An 18,527-nucleotide genomic window follows, 5' to 3' on the forward strand; every position below is an offset into this window, starting at 1 on the left:
TTCTGTACTATAAGGGGCCCCTAAAAGAAATTTTTTTTTTCAAAAGCTGACCATGCGCATCATAATCCTTATGTATGGAAAATGTTTTAAAATATGTCATTTATTAAAGGTGCCCCTTATTGCACGTGTACCTTATGTATGGAAAAGGGTTTTAAATGTCATTCGTCGAAGGTGCCTTATAGTCCAGAAAATACGGTAATTTAAAGCCCTGATAATAATATAATGATGATCCATTTAATTTCAAAGTGCGTTCAGATGCGAGATTTACTGTCACCAGCCAGTCGATTCAGTTTTCAATGAAGTAAGGTGATAACCATAAAACCATAAAGAGAACTGAAGATGACCACAGGAAATAGCCAATCTTCTCAGCAGTATGAGATTAGAATAGTGGTATTGTTATGAATTATCATCCAAATACACCACAATTATCTGAAAGAACAATGGCTAGCAATTAGTTTCGAAGTCAACCCGTGTCACTTGGCTTTGGTGCTGAAATCACATGACTTAAGAATATACTTTTCTACAGAAGGATAGAAGAACTGAAAGTGACACACTTGCTCCCCCTGGATGGGTCAAAAACATACACCCTGTTGGAATTTCAGAAAATTATGGTGGCCTATAGGGAAAACTTTCAGAACAGTCTACGGCAGTTGTCTCAATTACGCACCGGCATCCTTAATAAGGTATTCTTTTAAAAAGCGTTACTTATTGAAACAATCCCTTTCAAATTTTTCAATTTTGTTGGAAATTGCCAACAGGCCAAAGAGAAATCTTACAAGGTCCTCAAGGAGCTTCAGGAGCACCTCTCCTATGCCGAATTGCCACATCATTGTTGCAAGCCCATGCATCGGCACCAAGGGCACCTGAATGACCTTCAGAGGAACTTGGCACACGCTGACAGCATCCTGCAGAAGCTCGGCAACTTTGCTGCTCTTGTCAATCACATCATCATGCAGAGTCTTGTCACCGTCATCCGGCAAAATGTCACGTTATTCCTCAGCAATGTTCTGGAGGTAAAGTAAGCCTACCCTAAATTTTAATCTCGCCTACAGCCAGTCGTAACAGGAATTCACATACAAAATTCTGGCATATAAAGACACAAAAATGTAAAGAGAAAGTATGTTAACTCAGTCACTGCCATTCACGAATATATTCGGGAACTGAAAATATGATGTCGAGCGCCATTCCTGAATTTGTCCGGGTTTTCTTTTTTCATGCTTGGGTGCTTACGCGTGCAGGTCTCCGGACAAGTTGTGTCCATAATTTGTAAAATGGCTTCAAATGACTTCTACTGAGCGTATTTTACAAAGATTCCACCGCATATAGCTATATTTTACGTTTTAAGGCTCGCGCTGAATATTCTCCGGACAAGTTGTGTCCATAATTTGTAAAATGGCTGAAGCCATTGTTTTGATTCTTCAGCAAGGCAAGACGTCTTGGGGTGACGCCACGAACAAGGGCCACGAACTTTCTGAAACTGGCCACTTCCGGGTTCATTTTTTTGCAGATTTTGGACACTTTATTGGTGTTTTGCATTTGACTAAAGATATCATACTGCGTTTTTTTTTTTTTTTTTTGATCTTAGAGAGAAAATTCTCACTGCGGTTGCCTCTTCCAAATGGATCTGCTTCTTGTTTCCGGTCAGCTGACTCTCGACCCACCTATACATTCCTTCCAAGAAACAATCACACAGGCCCTTTTAACTGTCGGCAACTCAATAAGCCAGGTGACATCTATGTTTTCCCGAAATCAAAAGTTTTATGAACTGAGTTTATGATTGCCAATGTGACTTTTCTCTAATAGATATGTGACGCTTGTGGATTTTTCCTGGAGGTCAGCAGCGTAATTTACCGTCAGAATGAAACATCTGACCTCAATGATAGTCCAAATTCTGGTGTCATTGATACTGAAGGTACCTTTTTTTAATTAACTCATTCATTGCCAGATGATGTGCAAAAATATGTCCACTGCAGTGCCAGGGTTTTTGTCATTTTCACTCCAATTCCGGACCCACAGAATATTGAATTTTAGGACTACATTCAATGCAGCGTAAGAAACCTTAGACTCTCTTCTTTCATCAGAACAAAAGGATTTAATTCCTAAGTTATATGGGTCTGGAGTAATATGAGCTTGAAAAAGGGGGCGGCTGTCCAAAAGGCAAATGCTGCCCCCTAAAACATTGCCAGAGTCCTGACCGAAGCTTTAAACGCACCCCCCCGTAAGAAAAAGCAAAACCCGAACAAATTCGGGAATGGCGCTCCACGTCATGCTTTTCAATTCCTGAATAAATTCGGGAATGGCAGTGAATGAGTACAGCTAACTTCAACATTTTATAATTTAGTGTGAAATGCCCTTACAGTCTATAGGTCCAAAACAAATTAACAAAAGAAAAAAAAAACAAAAGTGTATAGCGTGTTCTCTGTTAGCAACTTTTCACTTTCGACAATAACATGCAAACATGCCTGCAATATCCAAGTTTCTTCATTTTATTTTCTTATTATATCTCAATTCCCCAGGGGAGATAAAGGAGAATGATGGAATGCCCGTTCTCCTACGTTACACCTGTTGTGATTGGATCAGAGAACAGCGCCCTCTTTGGAAGTCGGTGACCACTGTGCAGGGCCACCGAATACCTTACTCATACTATCCTTTATCCAAAGAACAACTTGTGTGGTATATTACCAACAATGATGTGTCGATATGCGTCAACGCTGAACACTTGGAGCTGATGCATGCAAGTATTCTATCGCAAGAATATATCACCTCTTTAGCCAACGTCAACACACAATATACTCCTTTCATTTTTGTTTCCACTATTTGGACAGGCAGCAGAGTGTGAGATCCAACAGCTGTTAAAACTTCACACGTGGTTACTGGATGTCGGTGTGTTCATCAATCAGTGGAGCCCAGTTTCTTTAGAAAACATGAAGGGTCAACCCGCTACGCTATATCAGGAGCTAATTACGAAAGTGCGCCGGTGGATTGAACAAATATGTGCTGCCCCCTCGTTCATCTCTACCTCCAACCAGCTATTCATGATCCACTGCACCCATATAAAGGAAAGCCTCGGTAGGTAAATGACACAGACATTCTGCTCCAATGGTACAGACACTCCCCTACTTACGAACATTCGAGTTACGAATAACGGTACATACAAACATTTTTGTTGTAACATATGAAGTATTCTCTCCAGTTTTACATGTTATTAAATGTTTATTTTTCAGCACAACCCAATACAGGTTATTTATACAAGCCTTAAACATACCTTAATAATAATAATAATAATAATAATAATAATAATAATAATAATAATAATAATAATAATAATACATTTTATTTCAACCGCCTTTCAAAGCTCCCAAGGACACTTTACAGTCACAGACAAGCATATATATACAATAATAAATAAAATACTATTATAAATAGAAACAAGAGATAACGCTACATACTTTTTCAGCCTTAAACAGACATTCCATACAAAATATAGCACTGAAGCAACTTACGAACGAATTCACCTTACGAATGACTGTTTGGAACATATCTCATTCGTAAGTTGGGGAGCGTCTGCATACGTGTTTAGTGCTAACGTAGTACATGGACCGACAGGTCATGATCATTACCATAATCGAAAAAAAAAAATATTAATGGATACGTTAAAAAATTGCTGTTTTTTTCAGGGCAGCAGTTGAGTTCAATAGAGAATGAAGTACAGGAAGAGTTAGTGAAGCAATGGAAACTATGCTCAGAGAGCTTTTTGCAGGATTTGGAGGAATCTCTCGCCGCTCTCAGGACTGAACCCAAAGATTTGCATGACTTGCCAACATATGTCGATGTGGTATCGACCTTCTCATCACTCCTTTTTTTCTGTCAAACCTATACAGACGCTCCCCGACTTACGAACATTGAAGTTACGAACAATGTTACATCCGAGCATTTTTGTGGGGACAGTGATACCTCGGCTTAAGAACTTAATTGCTTCCCAGAAAGTGTGTGCCAAGTGAAAAGTGTGTCTTCCAAAAATAATTTCCCATATGAAACCATTAAAAATGAGAATAATCCGTTTCCAGGTCCCCATAAAACATCATTTTCTACTAAATAAGCCTTAAAACTATACAAAATATACCTTCTTTTATATATAATATATGTGCTATTGTATTGTAATTGAAGAAATAAACAGTACTGTATAATAAAGTCGTTTTATTTACCTTTGTGATGGTTGTTGATGTCGTGGCCTCTTGATGATATCTGAGTGAAGTTGCCGTGCTTTCTCGGTGATAATATCCTTACTAACATGGTCCCCTAGCCACACGTAGCAATGGTCGACTTAGCATACTGGTACTGGAACGCTAAGTCACACAAACGCACACCTCGTTCGTGTTCGTCAGGCGAAACGTTCATTAGCTAAAGCGTTCGTAAACCGAGGTATCACTATGTCAAAAAATGTTCGGACAGAGAGGCTGTAAGTTAGAATTTGTATTGTGTGCCTTTTTCCGGCCGAACTCACTTGCGATTGGCTGCGTACTGTGCTTCACGCACACACACGCACAGAGACACATTGGGGCTTTCAAGGGCTGGATGTTTACGCGACGGCTGACCAAACAGCGCCTGGATATGCTGAAATTTTGACAACGAGTTCACGCCCTGATTTTCCTAGCTCGCTTACGATTGGCTGTGTAGAGTATGTGGGGGGGGGAGGAAATCTCTCTTCTCAGTTGGCACTCCAGGAGGAGGCGATGCATAAGAAAAAGTAATGGCTGCTGGCACGTGATTCAGAAATTACGTGCCAGCAGCTTCACTTATGGCTTAATTGTACTATAGTATGTGTGAATTTATTTTACGACTGTTAGAGTGTCTGTGTTTTACACTTCCCCATTCAGTACAAAATATAGCACTGAAGCAACTTACAAACAAATTCAACTTCTGAATGACTGCTTGGAATGTATCTCGTTTGTAAGTTGGGGAGCGACTGTATCACCTTTCATTTCTGTAGTGATAAATTCAACATAATTCTGAGACATGTTGAAGAGTCTAATGTGTCCTTAGGTGTGTAAGTCAATGAACATGCTGGCTGAGATGCAGAAATGTTTGGAGTATCTTCACACACTCCAGGACAGTATTAGCATTCACTATAGAGAGATGACCAATGCGGAGCTGAATTTGGCGAAAAAGGTTCATAAAGATAAAATATTCTTTCTACATGTTCTTCATCCAGTTTGTACACACGCTGTGCTTTATTTAATCATATTTGCCCTCTTCCATTTAGATATTAGACACGTGGGATTGCTATAATTCCCACTTGAAGCAAGCAGACGGCACCTTGCGCTGCCGCCTTCCCACAGTGGCTACTGCGCTCTGCACAATGTTCCCTTGGATGGCTTCTGACTTAAGAAGTCTCGTCTGTAACGCGACCACTGGTCTCTTTCTTGACCCAGGACAAAATGCAGAACGGTTGGCTTCTGAATTGAATTATATGACTTTACGTGTGGAAACTGCCTCCTCCAATCTGGAGCAGCTATCCAGGACTGGTGAAATATTCGTAGGTCAGAAAAAAAAAGATTTGGAAAGTTGAATGTATAAAAGTAGATCGAATTAGAGTACCGGCTATAATTAATGTCAACTCCTCATTAGAAAATCCAGTTGACTTGAGTGACCTGACTGACATTCCAAAACTCATTGCCCGGAAGGAGCTTTGGGATCTTACAGCTCTTTACAAAAGATGTTTACAGGAATGGAATACGTTCCTGTTCACTGAGGTAAATGTATACGCCGATCCTCATTTTATAAACGTAATTGACCCCGCCTTTTCAATCTCAACATTGAAATATTGTCTTTCTGCTAGCTTGCATTCGCACAAGCACAAGAGCAAATCACTCAGTGGCAGCAACAAGTTGCAAAGCTATCACACATTATATCCGTTGATGATGCACTGTTTCGGGAGACTTCAAAAGCCATTGATGATTTAAGTTGTCGGCTGGAAATCTTGGCTGCATTTCGGCAACCGACCATCAAACCGAAACACCGGAGGACTTTTTTTAAAGGCCAGTATCCAAATTGAATTTTTTAGAATGCTTTGAGATGTGTAATGTATGTGAAAAGCTTAAAACCTCTGTTCCACATGACAGGTCTTGGATTATGGCATGTCTCTGATAAAAATGCAACTGTTGCCCAACTTATTTATCAGCCGTTTGGTCTTCACCAGGAACTGATCAACAAGGTGGGAAAGATGTTGCAGATGCAGTGCAGAAATTTATCAACTCACCAACCTTGATGTGTGAATATACATAAGACATTATGATCAAAACAATTCTCAAACTCACAGAAAGTCACTGCTGCGTTTCAGATCTGTAGTGATGCTCAAAAGGAGAATTCCATTGAGCAGATGTTTGAGAAAATTCAACGGTCCTGGACAAACCGTATTTTCCAGCTGGATAACTGTAAAGGTCCTTGTTGGCATCTTTCTGATCCACTGGTATTGACAAAGAATTCCACTTCTGACACTTCTTGTGATGTCAAAATTATCATTGGTGAGTCAATAAGGTAGCATACAGAGGAATTAACATTAACATTAAGTTTTCTTCATGCCTCTGATTGGATTTTTTTTTTTACTTTCCAATAACCAGGTCTAGAATTTCTCTTCTCTGAGATAGAAACGGATTTGATGACAATGTCAAACATGCACAAGTCACGACACAGTGTCGACTTTAGGTCCCAAGTAGAAGAATGGATGCACTTGCTCCAAGAGCTTGGTAAACACGATACTCTGTCCCTCCAGCTATCGCAACCGATTGTACTAGACTTAACAAAGGTGGATAAAAGGTGGTTTCCATTATGCCTGCATAGAGAAGCTGTTGCATTTGTTTGAGATCTATCAACAAAAATGGATCTTCCTGACTAAAATATTCCAAGAAAGAGCCTTGGGTGTTCAAAGATGGGATTTGGTACGTGCAATTGTAATTATGAGATCAACCAATATCCACATTGCTGTCTGAAAGAAAATATTTTAAGTAAAAAAAATCACACTTATAATCAGAATAACTCTCTTTTTTCATAGCTGGCACAATTCCGATCAGTTGATGAGCGTTTCAAGACCATGATGTGTCACAACTCGGCTCAACCCAATGTGCTGAATCTTGTCCGTCCCAAAACAGGGATGGAAAATCCTCACGGAGGCAACCTTTGCGAAATTCTCTTGAATGAGATCACGACATTGAACGCTCTCGCTAACCAAATGGCAAATCGTCTCCATTCACACTGCAAATTATTTCCGAGGCTCTACTTCTTAAGTGACAGAGAAGTGGTGGAACTACTTTCTTTACAACCAACACCCACCTCTCTGTTACCCTTTATACGTAAATTTTTTAAAGGTGTACAGTCGATGGATGTGGAGGAAATATCTGGAACTATAGATCGACGGGACACAGGTGATACACAAACGAGGATACTTGGAATCTTCGGCAACTTCCAGGAGCACATTATCTTTCTTTCCCCGATGGAACCGAATCATAATCTTTTGATTTGGCTGAGTACCTTTCAGAATCAGCTCAAGTCAACCACGGAAAGTCTCCTGACGCAATGTGCTGATGAACGAAAACAACTCCAGCCATCAAATCTCGACGCTGCACATCAAAACACCCATGGACATTCAATACCGGTGCTTGAAATGACGACTAAATATCCTCTCCAGTGTCTTCTTGTAGCAGAGGAGATCGTCTGGTGCATTACCCTTAATCATGCTTTCCAGGACTCAAGTACCATGAAGATGAGTGGGATTAATGCATTCAACAATGCACAACTGACAAATCTTTGCCGGTCCTTAAGGGATGCTGTTGTGAGTCCTAAAATTGCCGCACAGCTCTCAAAATACACAACAGCCTGCTTGCGTGCCTTTGTCCTCCTTAGGATTAAACATGCAGAGCAACTCGCTCAACTCATGCAGTCGCAGTGTCATCCAGCGTTATCTTTCGAGTGGCTGAGTTCTCTGAAGTATTGTATGACCTCAACGAGTCAGGAAGAAATGGATAGTCCAAAATGTTATGTGGACGTTTTGGGCCATAAGCTTCCATATGGTTATGAATATTTTGGTCCAGAAGAATTCGGAATGGTACATACCCCCTGCACGGATCGAGTGATAATGGGAATTCTACTCGCCGTGACAAACTACAGGTGTGGCTTTGTGAACGGCCCCTGTTCTTCGGGAAAGACAAATACGGTGGTCCATCTCGGAAAAGTGTTGGGGAGAAATGTCGTGATGATGTCCTGCTGTCCCAACATGTCATGTGATGTTTTTCAAAAAATGCTCCTTGGGGCTGTTTTGACAGGGGCGTGGTTTGTTCTGGACGCTGTGGACTTGCTTCCTCAAGTTGTCCAGGCATCACTGGCACAACAGCTTGAGGACATTTACCAATTTTTCTTTAACTTATCAGTAAAGAGCAATGATGAGGGAAAGACCGCCCTTGGTTCTAAAAGCGCTTTTCATCCAGAAGTCTATATGGTACTTTCAGGGATACGCGTTACCCCTAGCCCCAACTATGCAAGTATTCTCATCTCATCGAAGGAATGCAGCTTGGAGCTTTCGCAAAGTTTGCGATTTTCCACCAGATCCGTGGCGTTAACCCGTCCCGATCACAGGATCATTGTGGAGATAATGCTAACTTCGTTTGGTTTTCAAGAGGCTAAATCCTTAAGTCAGCGTCTGGTGTCCCTCATTAACATTGGCAAGGACTGGCTCTGTCTGCCGATCTTCCTGACTCAAAACCAGAGTAGCCATCTTGTCATTTTACAAAATATCACATCCACCTCTAAAAAATTCTTTGAACAATTTGCCCCACATGAGAATTTTTCAGGGAAGGCTAGACAGTCTTTTCTCATCCGAACTATTCTTAAATCTCCAGAAAATGAACATCCCGACCATATCAACGAAGCTCAAGAACAAACCATTTTCCCGGGCTTATTGGAGGAAATTTCTGTCGTCAAAGCGATTCACTCTGTCCTTTCACCCTTTTTGTCTGTCCCCACCAAAGTCTCACACTTTAACTCAATTTTCAAAGAATTGTTTCCTATCGCAAGTCACTTTTCCTTTATTCAACAATATACCTCGGATGAACCAAACTCCGAACTTGAAGAAGCGGTATCCGAAGTATTAGATCAGCTACAGTTAAACTTCAACGCAGAAACTATTTGCCATGCTCTGGCACTCTATCAGACTTTGAGTTTTTCTCGTGCGGTGATACTTCTCGGACCCAGCGGAAGTGGAAAAACAACATGTTACGACGTTCTGGCAGCAGGCCTCACTCGGCTAGCAGACCAAACCAAGGAAAATACGTCCGATGACAACCAACTAAAATCGGATACGCCTCAGGGGAAATTCCAGACCTCCGCTTCAAACTGGATCTCCGTCAACACCGTGGTCTTATTTCCAAACGCCATGTCCCATGATGAATTATTTGGTGGATACTCTGATAAGATCGGATGGCAAGATGGAGCTGTGACCAAAGCATTGCGAGATTCAGAAAGACATGAGAGTGGAAAATCCGAAATGTGTAAAACGAAAACGCTAAGTCAAGAGACCAAAGCTGTAAAATGGCTGGTAATGGATGGAGAGCCACCTGGAAACCCGTGCTGGCTCGATCATCTAAGCACACTGAGTGACCTTAAGAACCCATTTTTAAGCTTACCATCCGGCGAAACTCTCATACCATCCCAATCACGCTTCAAGTTACTTGTTGAGACCACAGAATTACGTGATGCGAGCCCTTCCGCTGTTTCCCGCTGCAGCCTTATTTATTTTTCCGGCACTGCCGTTTGGGATTCCGTGTGGAAAAGCGAAATGGATTCTTTACATTTTGGATTCACTCTGGATCAAGCCACCCTGAAAATGTGGACTCAGTTGTCAGAAGATCTTTTCTCCAGCACTCTCAATTTGCTGAAGAAGAAAAATATTTCAAATAATGGTCATCCATCAACGTACGGCCTGGTAGAAATCACATCAGTTATTCGAATCCTGCGAGCCCTCTTGGACAATTTTGCCAAGAAACTCAAAAACAAAGAAGCCACTGCACAAAAAGGTATTCTTACTCGGAAACTTAGAAATATGACTAGTGGTTAATTCAACGTATTTTTTTTGTATGATTGTCATTGATTATTCCAACAGATTTGCCTCCAGGTAGAGATTCACATAGAAATCAAGATATTTTTGTGTTGGCTTATATTTGGGGTTTTGGTGGGCATCTCCATCCTCGGTAGGTCATCTCTTTTTTTGTTCTCATTATATTTGTGAACTCGGCAAAATTCTTAATTAATTAAATAATTTTCATATTTTTCACCGACTTCAACTGACACATATTTTACACATTTCGTCTGTCCTTTTTCAACAGACTCTGGCCTCAATTTGACATCGTTGCCCGCCAAGTACTTTCGGAAAGCCGATCCAAAATTGTGGTTCCACCCGAAGGGACTGTGTTTGACTTCTTCTTTAATATTGACAACGAGATATACTCTAACAACACCTTACTAACTAAGTCCATCACTCCAAAGGTTTTTGATCCATTTATATACATTTTATCAAATTGAATCCATAACAAAAATATCACTGTCCCCGACACAGTACTGGAAGTACACCTGTCTGCTCTCCGTCATGTTGGAGGCCATCCAGCCCGTGTTGCTTGCAGGGGAGCCAGGTTCAGGGAAATCGACTGTGTGTAACGCCCTGCTGTGTTTTGATAAGCCACACATCAAAGTCCCCGCCAGTTCAATCCGGGGTCCCGCTGATTTGCGCCATTTGCTATGTGGAATTAGTTACCAGAAGAGCTTTCAAAAAACCAAAGGTATCATGGCCAAACAACCAGGCTTATTGCTTTACGTGGATGACTTGCACGAGACACCATGTGGTGAGTCCAAATTGGTAGAGTACAAATCAAATACCATTCAATGGACAATATTGTTTATCATCAACATCATTTGTCTAATTTTTGGTTTGATAGATGTGTCTGGGAAGAATTCGAAGATCTTAGAGACACTAAGACAGAGTGTTTCTAAAGGAGGAGTTCTTGCGCTTGGTTCTGACCATTTCAAACTTCTCAATCCTGGAGTCATCACCTACCTGGCTACCTGTTGTGTCTTTGAACTGGACAACCCCAATGTTAGTTTCATATCCTCCCGGCTATCACGTCTGTTCTCCATCTTCACGCTTCCAAGCTTAAACACAGAGTTGATCTTTTCTATTCATTCACCTCAACTGAAGCTCTGGATCAGGGATATTCCATTTATCCCAAATGTGCTGGACATGGTACGTTCTATCGTCCAAGCCACAGAGAATTTGTATAAAAATGTTTGTGACAATTTCCAGCCCACGAGACAAAGTCCCCAATTTTTATTCTCTTACTATGATCTGAAGAAGGTATTTGAGGGAATGTGCTTGTGGCAACCCTTCCTTCCCAAAAAAGAGCCTGTGGACCCAAAGTTAAAATCGAAATCTTCCCCAGCCCCTCAAGAACCTTTAGCCATGGAGGTCCACGTTGTGCATCTTTGGATATACGAGTGCATGCGTACCTTTGGTGACCGGATAAGCCAGGAAGACGAAAGGAAAAAACTGCAATCACTCATCACCAAGACAGCAACAGCTTACTTTTTGGTGCAATTACGAGATGACTCCAACCTCGAAGCTTTCTTCCCTCCGAGCTTTGATAGCCTCACTGCATCATTCGGCACCTCAGACACCTCTACCCCTCAAAGTCCAGCACAAGGGCCAAAATTGGTTGTATCCACAGAATCGACTGCCACAAGCCTACAAGCAAAGTTTCTTCAACACTTAGAGAAAGGGCTAACAAAGCTTACATATGGTCCAGAGCTTGTTGGAAATAATTTTCCTTTATTCAATCGTAGCTCTTATCGACCACAAGATCTCAATGTGATGATACAACACTTGTTGGCAAACATTGACTTGAAAGACAATGAAATACCAGACACCGAACGGCAATTTGCATTCAAGTACACATTGCACGGCCAAAGGATGCGTCAGATGTTACATATTTTCAGGGCTTTGCTCATCCCTGGAGGTCACGGATTGCTCATGGCCTCAAGTAGCGGCACAGGACGTAAAACCACCGTACGTTTAGCGGCTTCTGTTTCAGGCTCCCACCTGATGGAGGTTCACGCTGGTAATGAGAACGAATTGAATCAGATTTTAAAACAAGCTGGGAATCGAAGTCGGGTTTATGAAATTAATACCATCATTCTGGTTCATGAGAATATAAGCTCCTCTGTCAGAGAAGAGCTCTTGGTAGCCCTCAGGTCCTACCCGGGGCTCTACACAGACCAGGAGCTAACCAAGCTGATTTCCAGGGTTACTGCGGTATATAAAACAAAAAGATTCCTTTTGGACAGCTGGATTTTTGACAAGTAAGGAAACCGTATCGCATCGCACGGTGACTTTATACTTATTTCTACTCTGACCTAAAACATGTGATCTCTGCTTGTGTTCATATAGGTTCTTGTGTCAGAACCTCAGAGACGTGCACGTATTTATTTTGATGCCTGCCGTTGTACCAGCAAACAGCGGAAACAATGAACATAAGGTTATTAGTTTTCTTATTTTATTTTTTTATGTTCCGTATTTACCGCACTGTAAGGCGCTCTCAAAAGCCTTCATTTTCTTCAAAGGATGACCCTATGCCTTCTAATGCGGTGCGCCTGATATGTAAAGTCATATTGAACGGTAATAGGTCTCACTGTCAGCAGCCACCGACTCCTTTCCCTCTGTAGAAGTAGTACGCAATGCATGCTGGGATATATAAAACAGTGTCGCATTTCTGTCCATCCATTTTCTGCTGCATGTCAGGTCGCGGTGTACTTCAGCTACTTCTTCCAGCTCGTCCTGGCAGATCCCGAGGTGGTCCCAGGCCAGCTGGGAGACATAGTCTCTCCAGCGTCTACTGGGCCGTCCCAGGGGTCTCCTGCCAGTGGGGCAATTTCACCATAAGTTTCCGTATTTGGCACAATAATTAGAAATGGAAAATGTGGCGTGTTTTTGCTTGGTTTTGTATTCTCTCCAAAAAATGTTTTTCTGAAAAATTTAAAACCAAAATATTTTTTTTTTATCATATTATTATTACCATATGGAAGGGTTGAGTCCAGATTTTGACGTGTGTTTATTTAGTAAATATCTGACTTTGGTTAATATTCCCTTGAGTGCCCTTTCACTTGAGTGCATATGCATAACATAGCCCCAGCCTCTAATCTCGTGCCTTATTGGATTGGATTGGATTGAATTAGATTGGATTTGCCTTTATTAGTCTCACAGTGGAGAAATTTTCATTTCATTATTTTCTTATAGCATATCATTCATTATAGGTCCGCCTTATAGTGTGGAAAATATGGCAATCAGCTCCATTTTGATTTGCCAGCACGACTAACATATGATGTATTCTTATAAAAGCTGCTATATGGTATTTACAATCTAACCCTTTGTCACCTAGGCGCAAATGAACAAGGCTCTGGGCCTCTGCTGTGTGGAGATGTACCAGCCTTGGTTCAATCAGTCTTTGGCAGAGGTTGCTGCTCATAGCCTGAAAAGCATTTATCAAAATTGTAAGTTACACAAAAAAAATAATATTTCTGTCAAATGGCAAGGATGGTAAGATAATTTCGGTTTTCTTCTTCAATTCAGTGAAATTACAAGGCTCGCAAGATGGCCTGGCCATTGCTATGGCAGGAATCCACCAGTCCGCATATCAATACGCTTCTGTTGTTCTGATGGCGCAGCCTTTCAGCCCTTACACATATATGGCCTTCATTTCCCACTTTGGTTACCTCTGCAAAGTTATGCTCAGTGAATTGGAGAGCCGATCTAAAAGGTAGTTAGTTCTCCCATTTTATTCTTCCAAATAGTGTGCCTTTTTTCCTGCGCTGTCTTGATCTACGTAATTGTGATTTTTGTCAGAGCTTTGATGCTAGTATCTGATTTTTTGTTTTTGGTGTGATCGCTATGATGAATATTTTATTTCAATAGACTTAACACTGGTCTGTCTCATTTGGACGCATTGGACGACACTGCCATGAAGTACAAGCAAGAGTTAATGAGGATGCAGGGAATAGTTGCCGAGACACAGCAGGTCGAGTATTTACAGTTCTAACCATAAGTGGATACATGATATCAACTTAAGCACAGAAAATTATTTATTTGTATTTCTCATCTCATCTCATTTTCCGTACCGCTTATTCCTCATTAGGGTCGCGGTTTATTTGTATTTATTTTTTAATATATTAAAATATCTCATGACGCAGTTTCAATCCTGTATTGGTATTCATCTTGTGTATTGGTATTCATCTTTTACCTTGTTTCAGCGTGTGGATGAGCTCCTTGGAGCCGTAAATGACCAGAACACTTTGCTTCATAAATCTGAAAAGAAACGTGCTAAACAGGAAAGAAAAATAAAAATCCTTGAGGACCGGATTGCTGAATCTGAGAACGAGGTGAACAAATCAAATATCCGTTTCCAAGACCTCAATGATCGCACATTGACACAAGTTGTGAGCATTTTCACTCATTCTTCCCAGCTCAGCCCGTTTTTCAAGGCAGCACTCGATGTGCTCCACATTCTGGATCCGTTAGACCTTGAGGAGGTGCGCCACTACCGAGATCCACCTGATGGGGTGGTGCTCGTCATGGATGCCGTTCTTTTGCTTTTTGATCGACCGTTTGGTTGGGCCAATGCAAAAAGACTGTTTGGACAATGCAACTTGTACAAGGTACGTGATGAATGAATCATATTTGAAAACGATGCGGCAGTTGTGCCTCACAAGGTTGAATGCCTGGATATGGACATTTCACTATTGGGAATCATCTGTAGGGGCAAAAAATCCACGTACAGTGACAAGTTTAACCAAAATGAATGTGCACAAATACAATTCAGTATGATAAAATAAAAAAAATATTATTTGATCCCATTGTGAGCGTTTTGAACTCTGAAGAATTTTTGATGCCCCCAAATTCTCGTCACATTCTTAAAATTACAAACCTAGACCCTCTGAATGTATTTCAATCGCAGATAGTCTTTCTTTTGGCTGAGTTATTTTTTTCTTTTTTCTTACCTAGTGCCTGGAAACATTTGACTTCTATAGCCTTACGGACATACAAATGCTCCAACTTGGTGAGTTAATTAAAAACCCGCTGTTTGTGCCGGAATGCATCCGAGAGGTGAGCAACGCCTGCGAGACTCTCTGCCGCTGGATCCTTGCTGTCAACGATTGCGGCTCAAAGAGATACCAACTGATGGTCAGAAAGCAACTTGACTTAATGCTTGTCAGGGCGCAAGATCAACTTGAGCAGATCAAAGAATACATGGATGAAATACACCGTTACCTCCAAGAGCTTGGTGTTCAGCTCCAACCGGTGCAGGAATTGCTAGGTGAGCAACTGGTGCTCCTCCACAAAGCCGAGGACCTGGAGAGAAACGCTGCCAATGCTGTGAAACTCTTGTTGAAACACACCAAAGTGTGGAGGGCTGAAGCTCAAGTAAGATTGAAAATACACAAATACAGCATTACCCTTACAAATGACCATTGCCCTTCAAAAACAAAGATAAATGGCATGTGTGTGTGTATGTGTGTGTGTGTATATATATATATATATATATATATATATATATATATATATATATATATATATATATATATATATATATATATATATATATACAGTAAAGTCTCGTTATATCGATATTCAAGGGAGTCCGAAAAAATATCGATATAACCGGGATTATCGATATATATATATATATATATATATATATATATATATATATATATATATATATATATATATATATATATCTTTTTTTCTCCTTCAGGATATACAGTTGCAGAGACAATCCTTACCAGGAGACGCCATGATCCTTGCCGCCATCATCTCATATTTAGGCCCATTTGCAACTGATGTACATGCTGAATTGTTGAACAAATGGAGGATCTTGTGCCAGACAGGAATTATCGACACAAATCCCACCGACCCCAGAAGTTCCCTATTCACTTCCACCGACCCAGCGGCTGAACAGCCAATCTCAGGTTTTCCCGTCAGTCTGTCCGGGACGCTGCCGCCTCTTCTGTGTCGGGTGTTGGGTGTGAAAAACTGGCCGACTCACGACACGGCGACCGCCAGATTAATGGTGAAGCTGATGCTATGGGGCTGCAGGAGGAGTTGGGTTAAATACTGGCCCCTACTGGCTGACACCCAGCATCATCTGGAGATCAATTGTAAAAATGGGGTCATTACAGGTTGGTGTTTTGTTGGTTATAAGTTGCTACCGTGCTAGTGTTGGTTGCTTTTGCCCATTCCTGACCATTACAGGTCATGATGGGATCATTTATTGAAATGCGACTGAAGAATTATGTTCTGTCGGTTTTACAGGCCAAACAGGAGACGACGTGAGTCTTGGGAAGGAATTTGAGTGTGATATAGTGGTTTGCGCTGATGATCCAAAGCTCATGTGTCACTTGGACCTGGCTGCTGAGAAAGGTAACATAAACCAGGAATAGGAATCATCATAACAGAAGAACCACAAAATTAGAAAATCCATACAATTTTACAATTGGGAATTTGACCATAATTGTCAAAGTCCAAATTTATCAGAAATCAAACTGTTATTATCCTTGATATTTGAAATAAAACGTACAATGTATATAAACACAAAATACATCACCCTCCTGGCTTCTAAGTGGGATATCGCAAAGTCAACCATCGGCAGTGCAATTCTACTGACTGTAGATAACACAAGATTTAAAACAAAAATCAATTGTGCTTTAATGATGCAAATAGATTATTACAATTAAGATTACAGTAAATGAAAAAATGAATGACGTATGATGAACGCTGCTTATCTTCATTTGCATTTAGCACATGGCTTATGAATATTTTCTAATGATGACACTGACCCTGATTAATAGATACATTTCTTTTTTTTTCCTATGGTGAAATAAATATGTTTTAAAACAAACGTTGAAAATTGACTAGTATTCTAAAACTGAATACTTTCAACCTCAAACGTTCCGTATTTTAAGTTGCTGGGTGCATCGGAATTTATTTTAATTCAAAATGTGAAGCTTATGGTAAGAGACTAAAAATGAGAACCTAATCAGAAAACCGATTAAGGACTGCCTCAGTAAATTAAAAGATCACATGAACTATGAAATATATTTTAAATCTATCACGCAAAATTTGAAGTATAACAATTTACATGAATCTGTGCAATGTCAATTCCAATTTTTGAATTCAACCAATTCATCAAATGATATCCGCCTACATATCCTGTTTTAATTGCAGGTTTGAAAATCCTGGTGACTCATATAGAGCGAGTATCAATCAGTCCAGAGTTTCTCGCGACTTTGGCCCGTCCTGCAGCGAGTTGCCTCCCAGGATCAAAACCCCCGGCCTCCTATCAAAACCACCCACAATTCTGCCTCTTCCTCAGCACCCATTATCCTACCCGACTCCTCAGCAGTGGTATGAAACAACGACTGGAGTGTCCTCTTCTTCCGGGAAAAATAAACGTGGATTTTCAAATAAACCCCCAAAACTCAAACCTAATTGTGTTTTCTTCCTGCTCAGCCATCCATCCATCCGTGCTGGCTCAGGTGGATGTGGTTGACCTATCGCCAAGCTCAGATCAGATCCAGGAACTCATGCTGACTCAGCTACTGCAGTCGGAGTGCCAAGTGCTGCTGATTCAACACCTGCGGATGCAGAATGACAAGCAGCTGCTGCAGAGGAAGTTGGTCACGGAGGAGGTAAGACAGGCGGCCGTTGACCGTACGACAGTATTCCGCTCACTTCTAAGCTAAACGTACAATTACGAATATTTAAGTAACGGCACAACCAAGTTTGCACTTTTCACAATTTCTGCGTTTAGATTGCCGCTTATTCCAAATCATCCTAATTTTCTACTAAATAAGCCTTAAAACTACACAATATACCTTATTTTATGTGTAATAAAATAAGCTATGCTATTGTAATGTAATTAAAGAAATAAACCGTACTGTATAATAAAGTCATTTTATTTACCTTTGTGATGGTCGTTGACGTAGTTGCCTCTTGATGATATCCGAGTGAAGTTAATGATAATACCCTAACTCACACTGTCCCATGCTAGCTGATTTCCGTTCATCCAAATCCACATACGTTTTTCAACCTCTTCTATTGCTTGAGACCGTTGCTTCGACGACATAGAAACACCCTTAGCTATACGTAGCAATGGTCAACTTAGCATACTGCTACCTGGGCGCTAAGTCACACAAACCCCCACCTCTCCTTGTGTTTTCGGATGATCTCCTTCTTCGGCTTGACCGTAATTTCCTTTTGTGTCCTCTTCGGGTCAACACTAGCCTGTGGTGCAGTCTTTTTCGGTCCCATAATAGCAAAGGTACTCCACTCGATAACAAACCATGTCTGCACTCAAAGAAAGTAGGTGTGGAAAACTAGTCCGTCAGCCACCATGGCACTGTGCGGTTTGGTTCGTTCGCCGAAAACTAGTTCATTA

General features: G+C 40.9%; 2 protein-coding genes across 2 annotated transcripts in view; both read left to right on the forward strand.

Annotated features, from left to right (window-relative positions):
• LOC148892415 (extracellular serine/threonine protein kinase FAM20C-like) overlaps nt 1-18,527 on the forward strand; it is a 44,729-nt gene that overhangs the window by 16,520 nt on the left and 9,682 nt on the right. The gene's annotated exons all lie outside the window — the stretch shown is intronic.
• dnhd1 (dynein heavy chain domain 1) overlaps nt 1-18,527 on the forward strand; it is a 30,426-nt gene that overhangs the window by 3,650 nt on the left and 8,249 nt on the right. The window contains exons 7-37 of the mRNA XM_089006710.1: nt 527-683; nt 759-1,013; nt 1,586-1,726; nt 1,804-1,912; nt 2,517-2,738; nt 2,830-3,069; nt 3,678-3,835; nt 5,044-5,169; nt 5,264-5,540; nt 5,629-5,753; nt 5,840-6,038; nt 6,123-6,214; nt 6,341-6,524; nt 6,621-6,746; nt 6,841-6,938; nt 7,052-10,064; nt 10,151-10,238; nt 10,374-10,533; nt 10,604-10,886; nt 10,980-12,396; nt 12,485-12,572; nt 13,473-13,584; nt 13,664-13,850; nt 14,006-14,108; nt 14,341-14,469; nt 14,554-14,745; nt 15,092-15,511; nt 15,846-16,269; nt 16,403-16,510; nt 17,315-17,494; nt 17,600-17,778. Coding sequence (XP_088862836.1) covers nt 527-683; nt 759-1,013; nt 1,586-1,726; nt 1,804-1,912; nt 2,517-2,738; nt 2,830-3,069; nt 3,678-3,835; nt 5,044-5,169; nt 5,264-5,540; nt 5,629-5,753; nt 5,840-6,038; nt 6,123-6,214; nt 6,341-6,524; nt 6,621-6,746; nt 6,841-6,938; nt 7,052-10,064; nt 10,151-10,238; nt 10,374-10,533; nt 10,604-10,886; nt 10,980-12,396; nt 12,485-12,572; nt 13,473-13,584; nt 13,664-13,850; nt 14,006-14,108; nt 14,341-14,469; nt 14,554-14,745; nt 15,092-15,511; nt 15,846-16,269; nt 16,403-16,510; nt 17,315-17,494; nt 17,600-17,778 — 9,592 coding nt within the window. The remainder of the gene's footprint in view (nt 1-526; nt 684-758; nt 1,014-1,585; nt 1,727-1,803; nt 1,913-2,516; nt 2,739-2,829; nt 3,070-3,677; nt 3,836-5,043; nt 5,170-5,263; nt 5,541-5,628; nt 5,754-5,839; nt 6,039-6,122; nt 6,215-6,340; nt 6,525-6,620; nt 6,747-6,840; nt 6,939-7,051; nt 10,065-10,150; nt 10,239-10,373; nt 10,534-10,603; nt 10,887-10,979; nt 12,397-12,484; nt 12,573-13,472; nt 13,585-13,663; nt 13,851-14,005; nt 14,109-14,340; nt 14,470-14,553; nt 14,746-15,091; nt 15,512-15,845; nt 16,270-16,402; nt 16,511-17,314; nt 17,495-17,599; nt 17,779-18,527) is intronic.

The sequence above is a fragment of the Hippocampus bargibanti genome, linkage group LG10 (assembly GCF_051943395.1).
Source record: "Hippocampus bargibanti isolate YZ-2025 linkage group LG10, ASM5194339v1, whole genome shotgun sequence".
Classification (NCBI taxonomy): Eukaryota; Metazoa; Chordata; class Actinopteri; order Syngnathiformes; family Syngnathidae; genus Hippocampus; species Hippocampus bargibanti.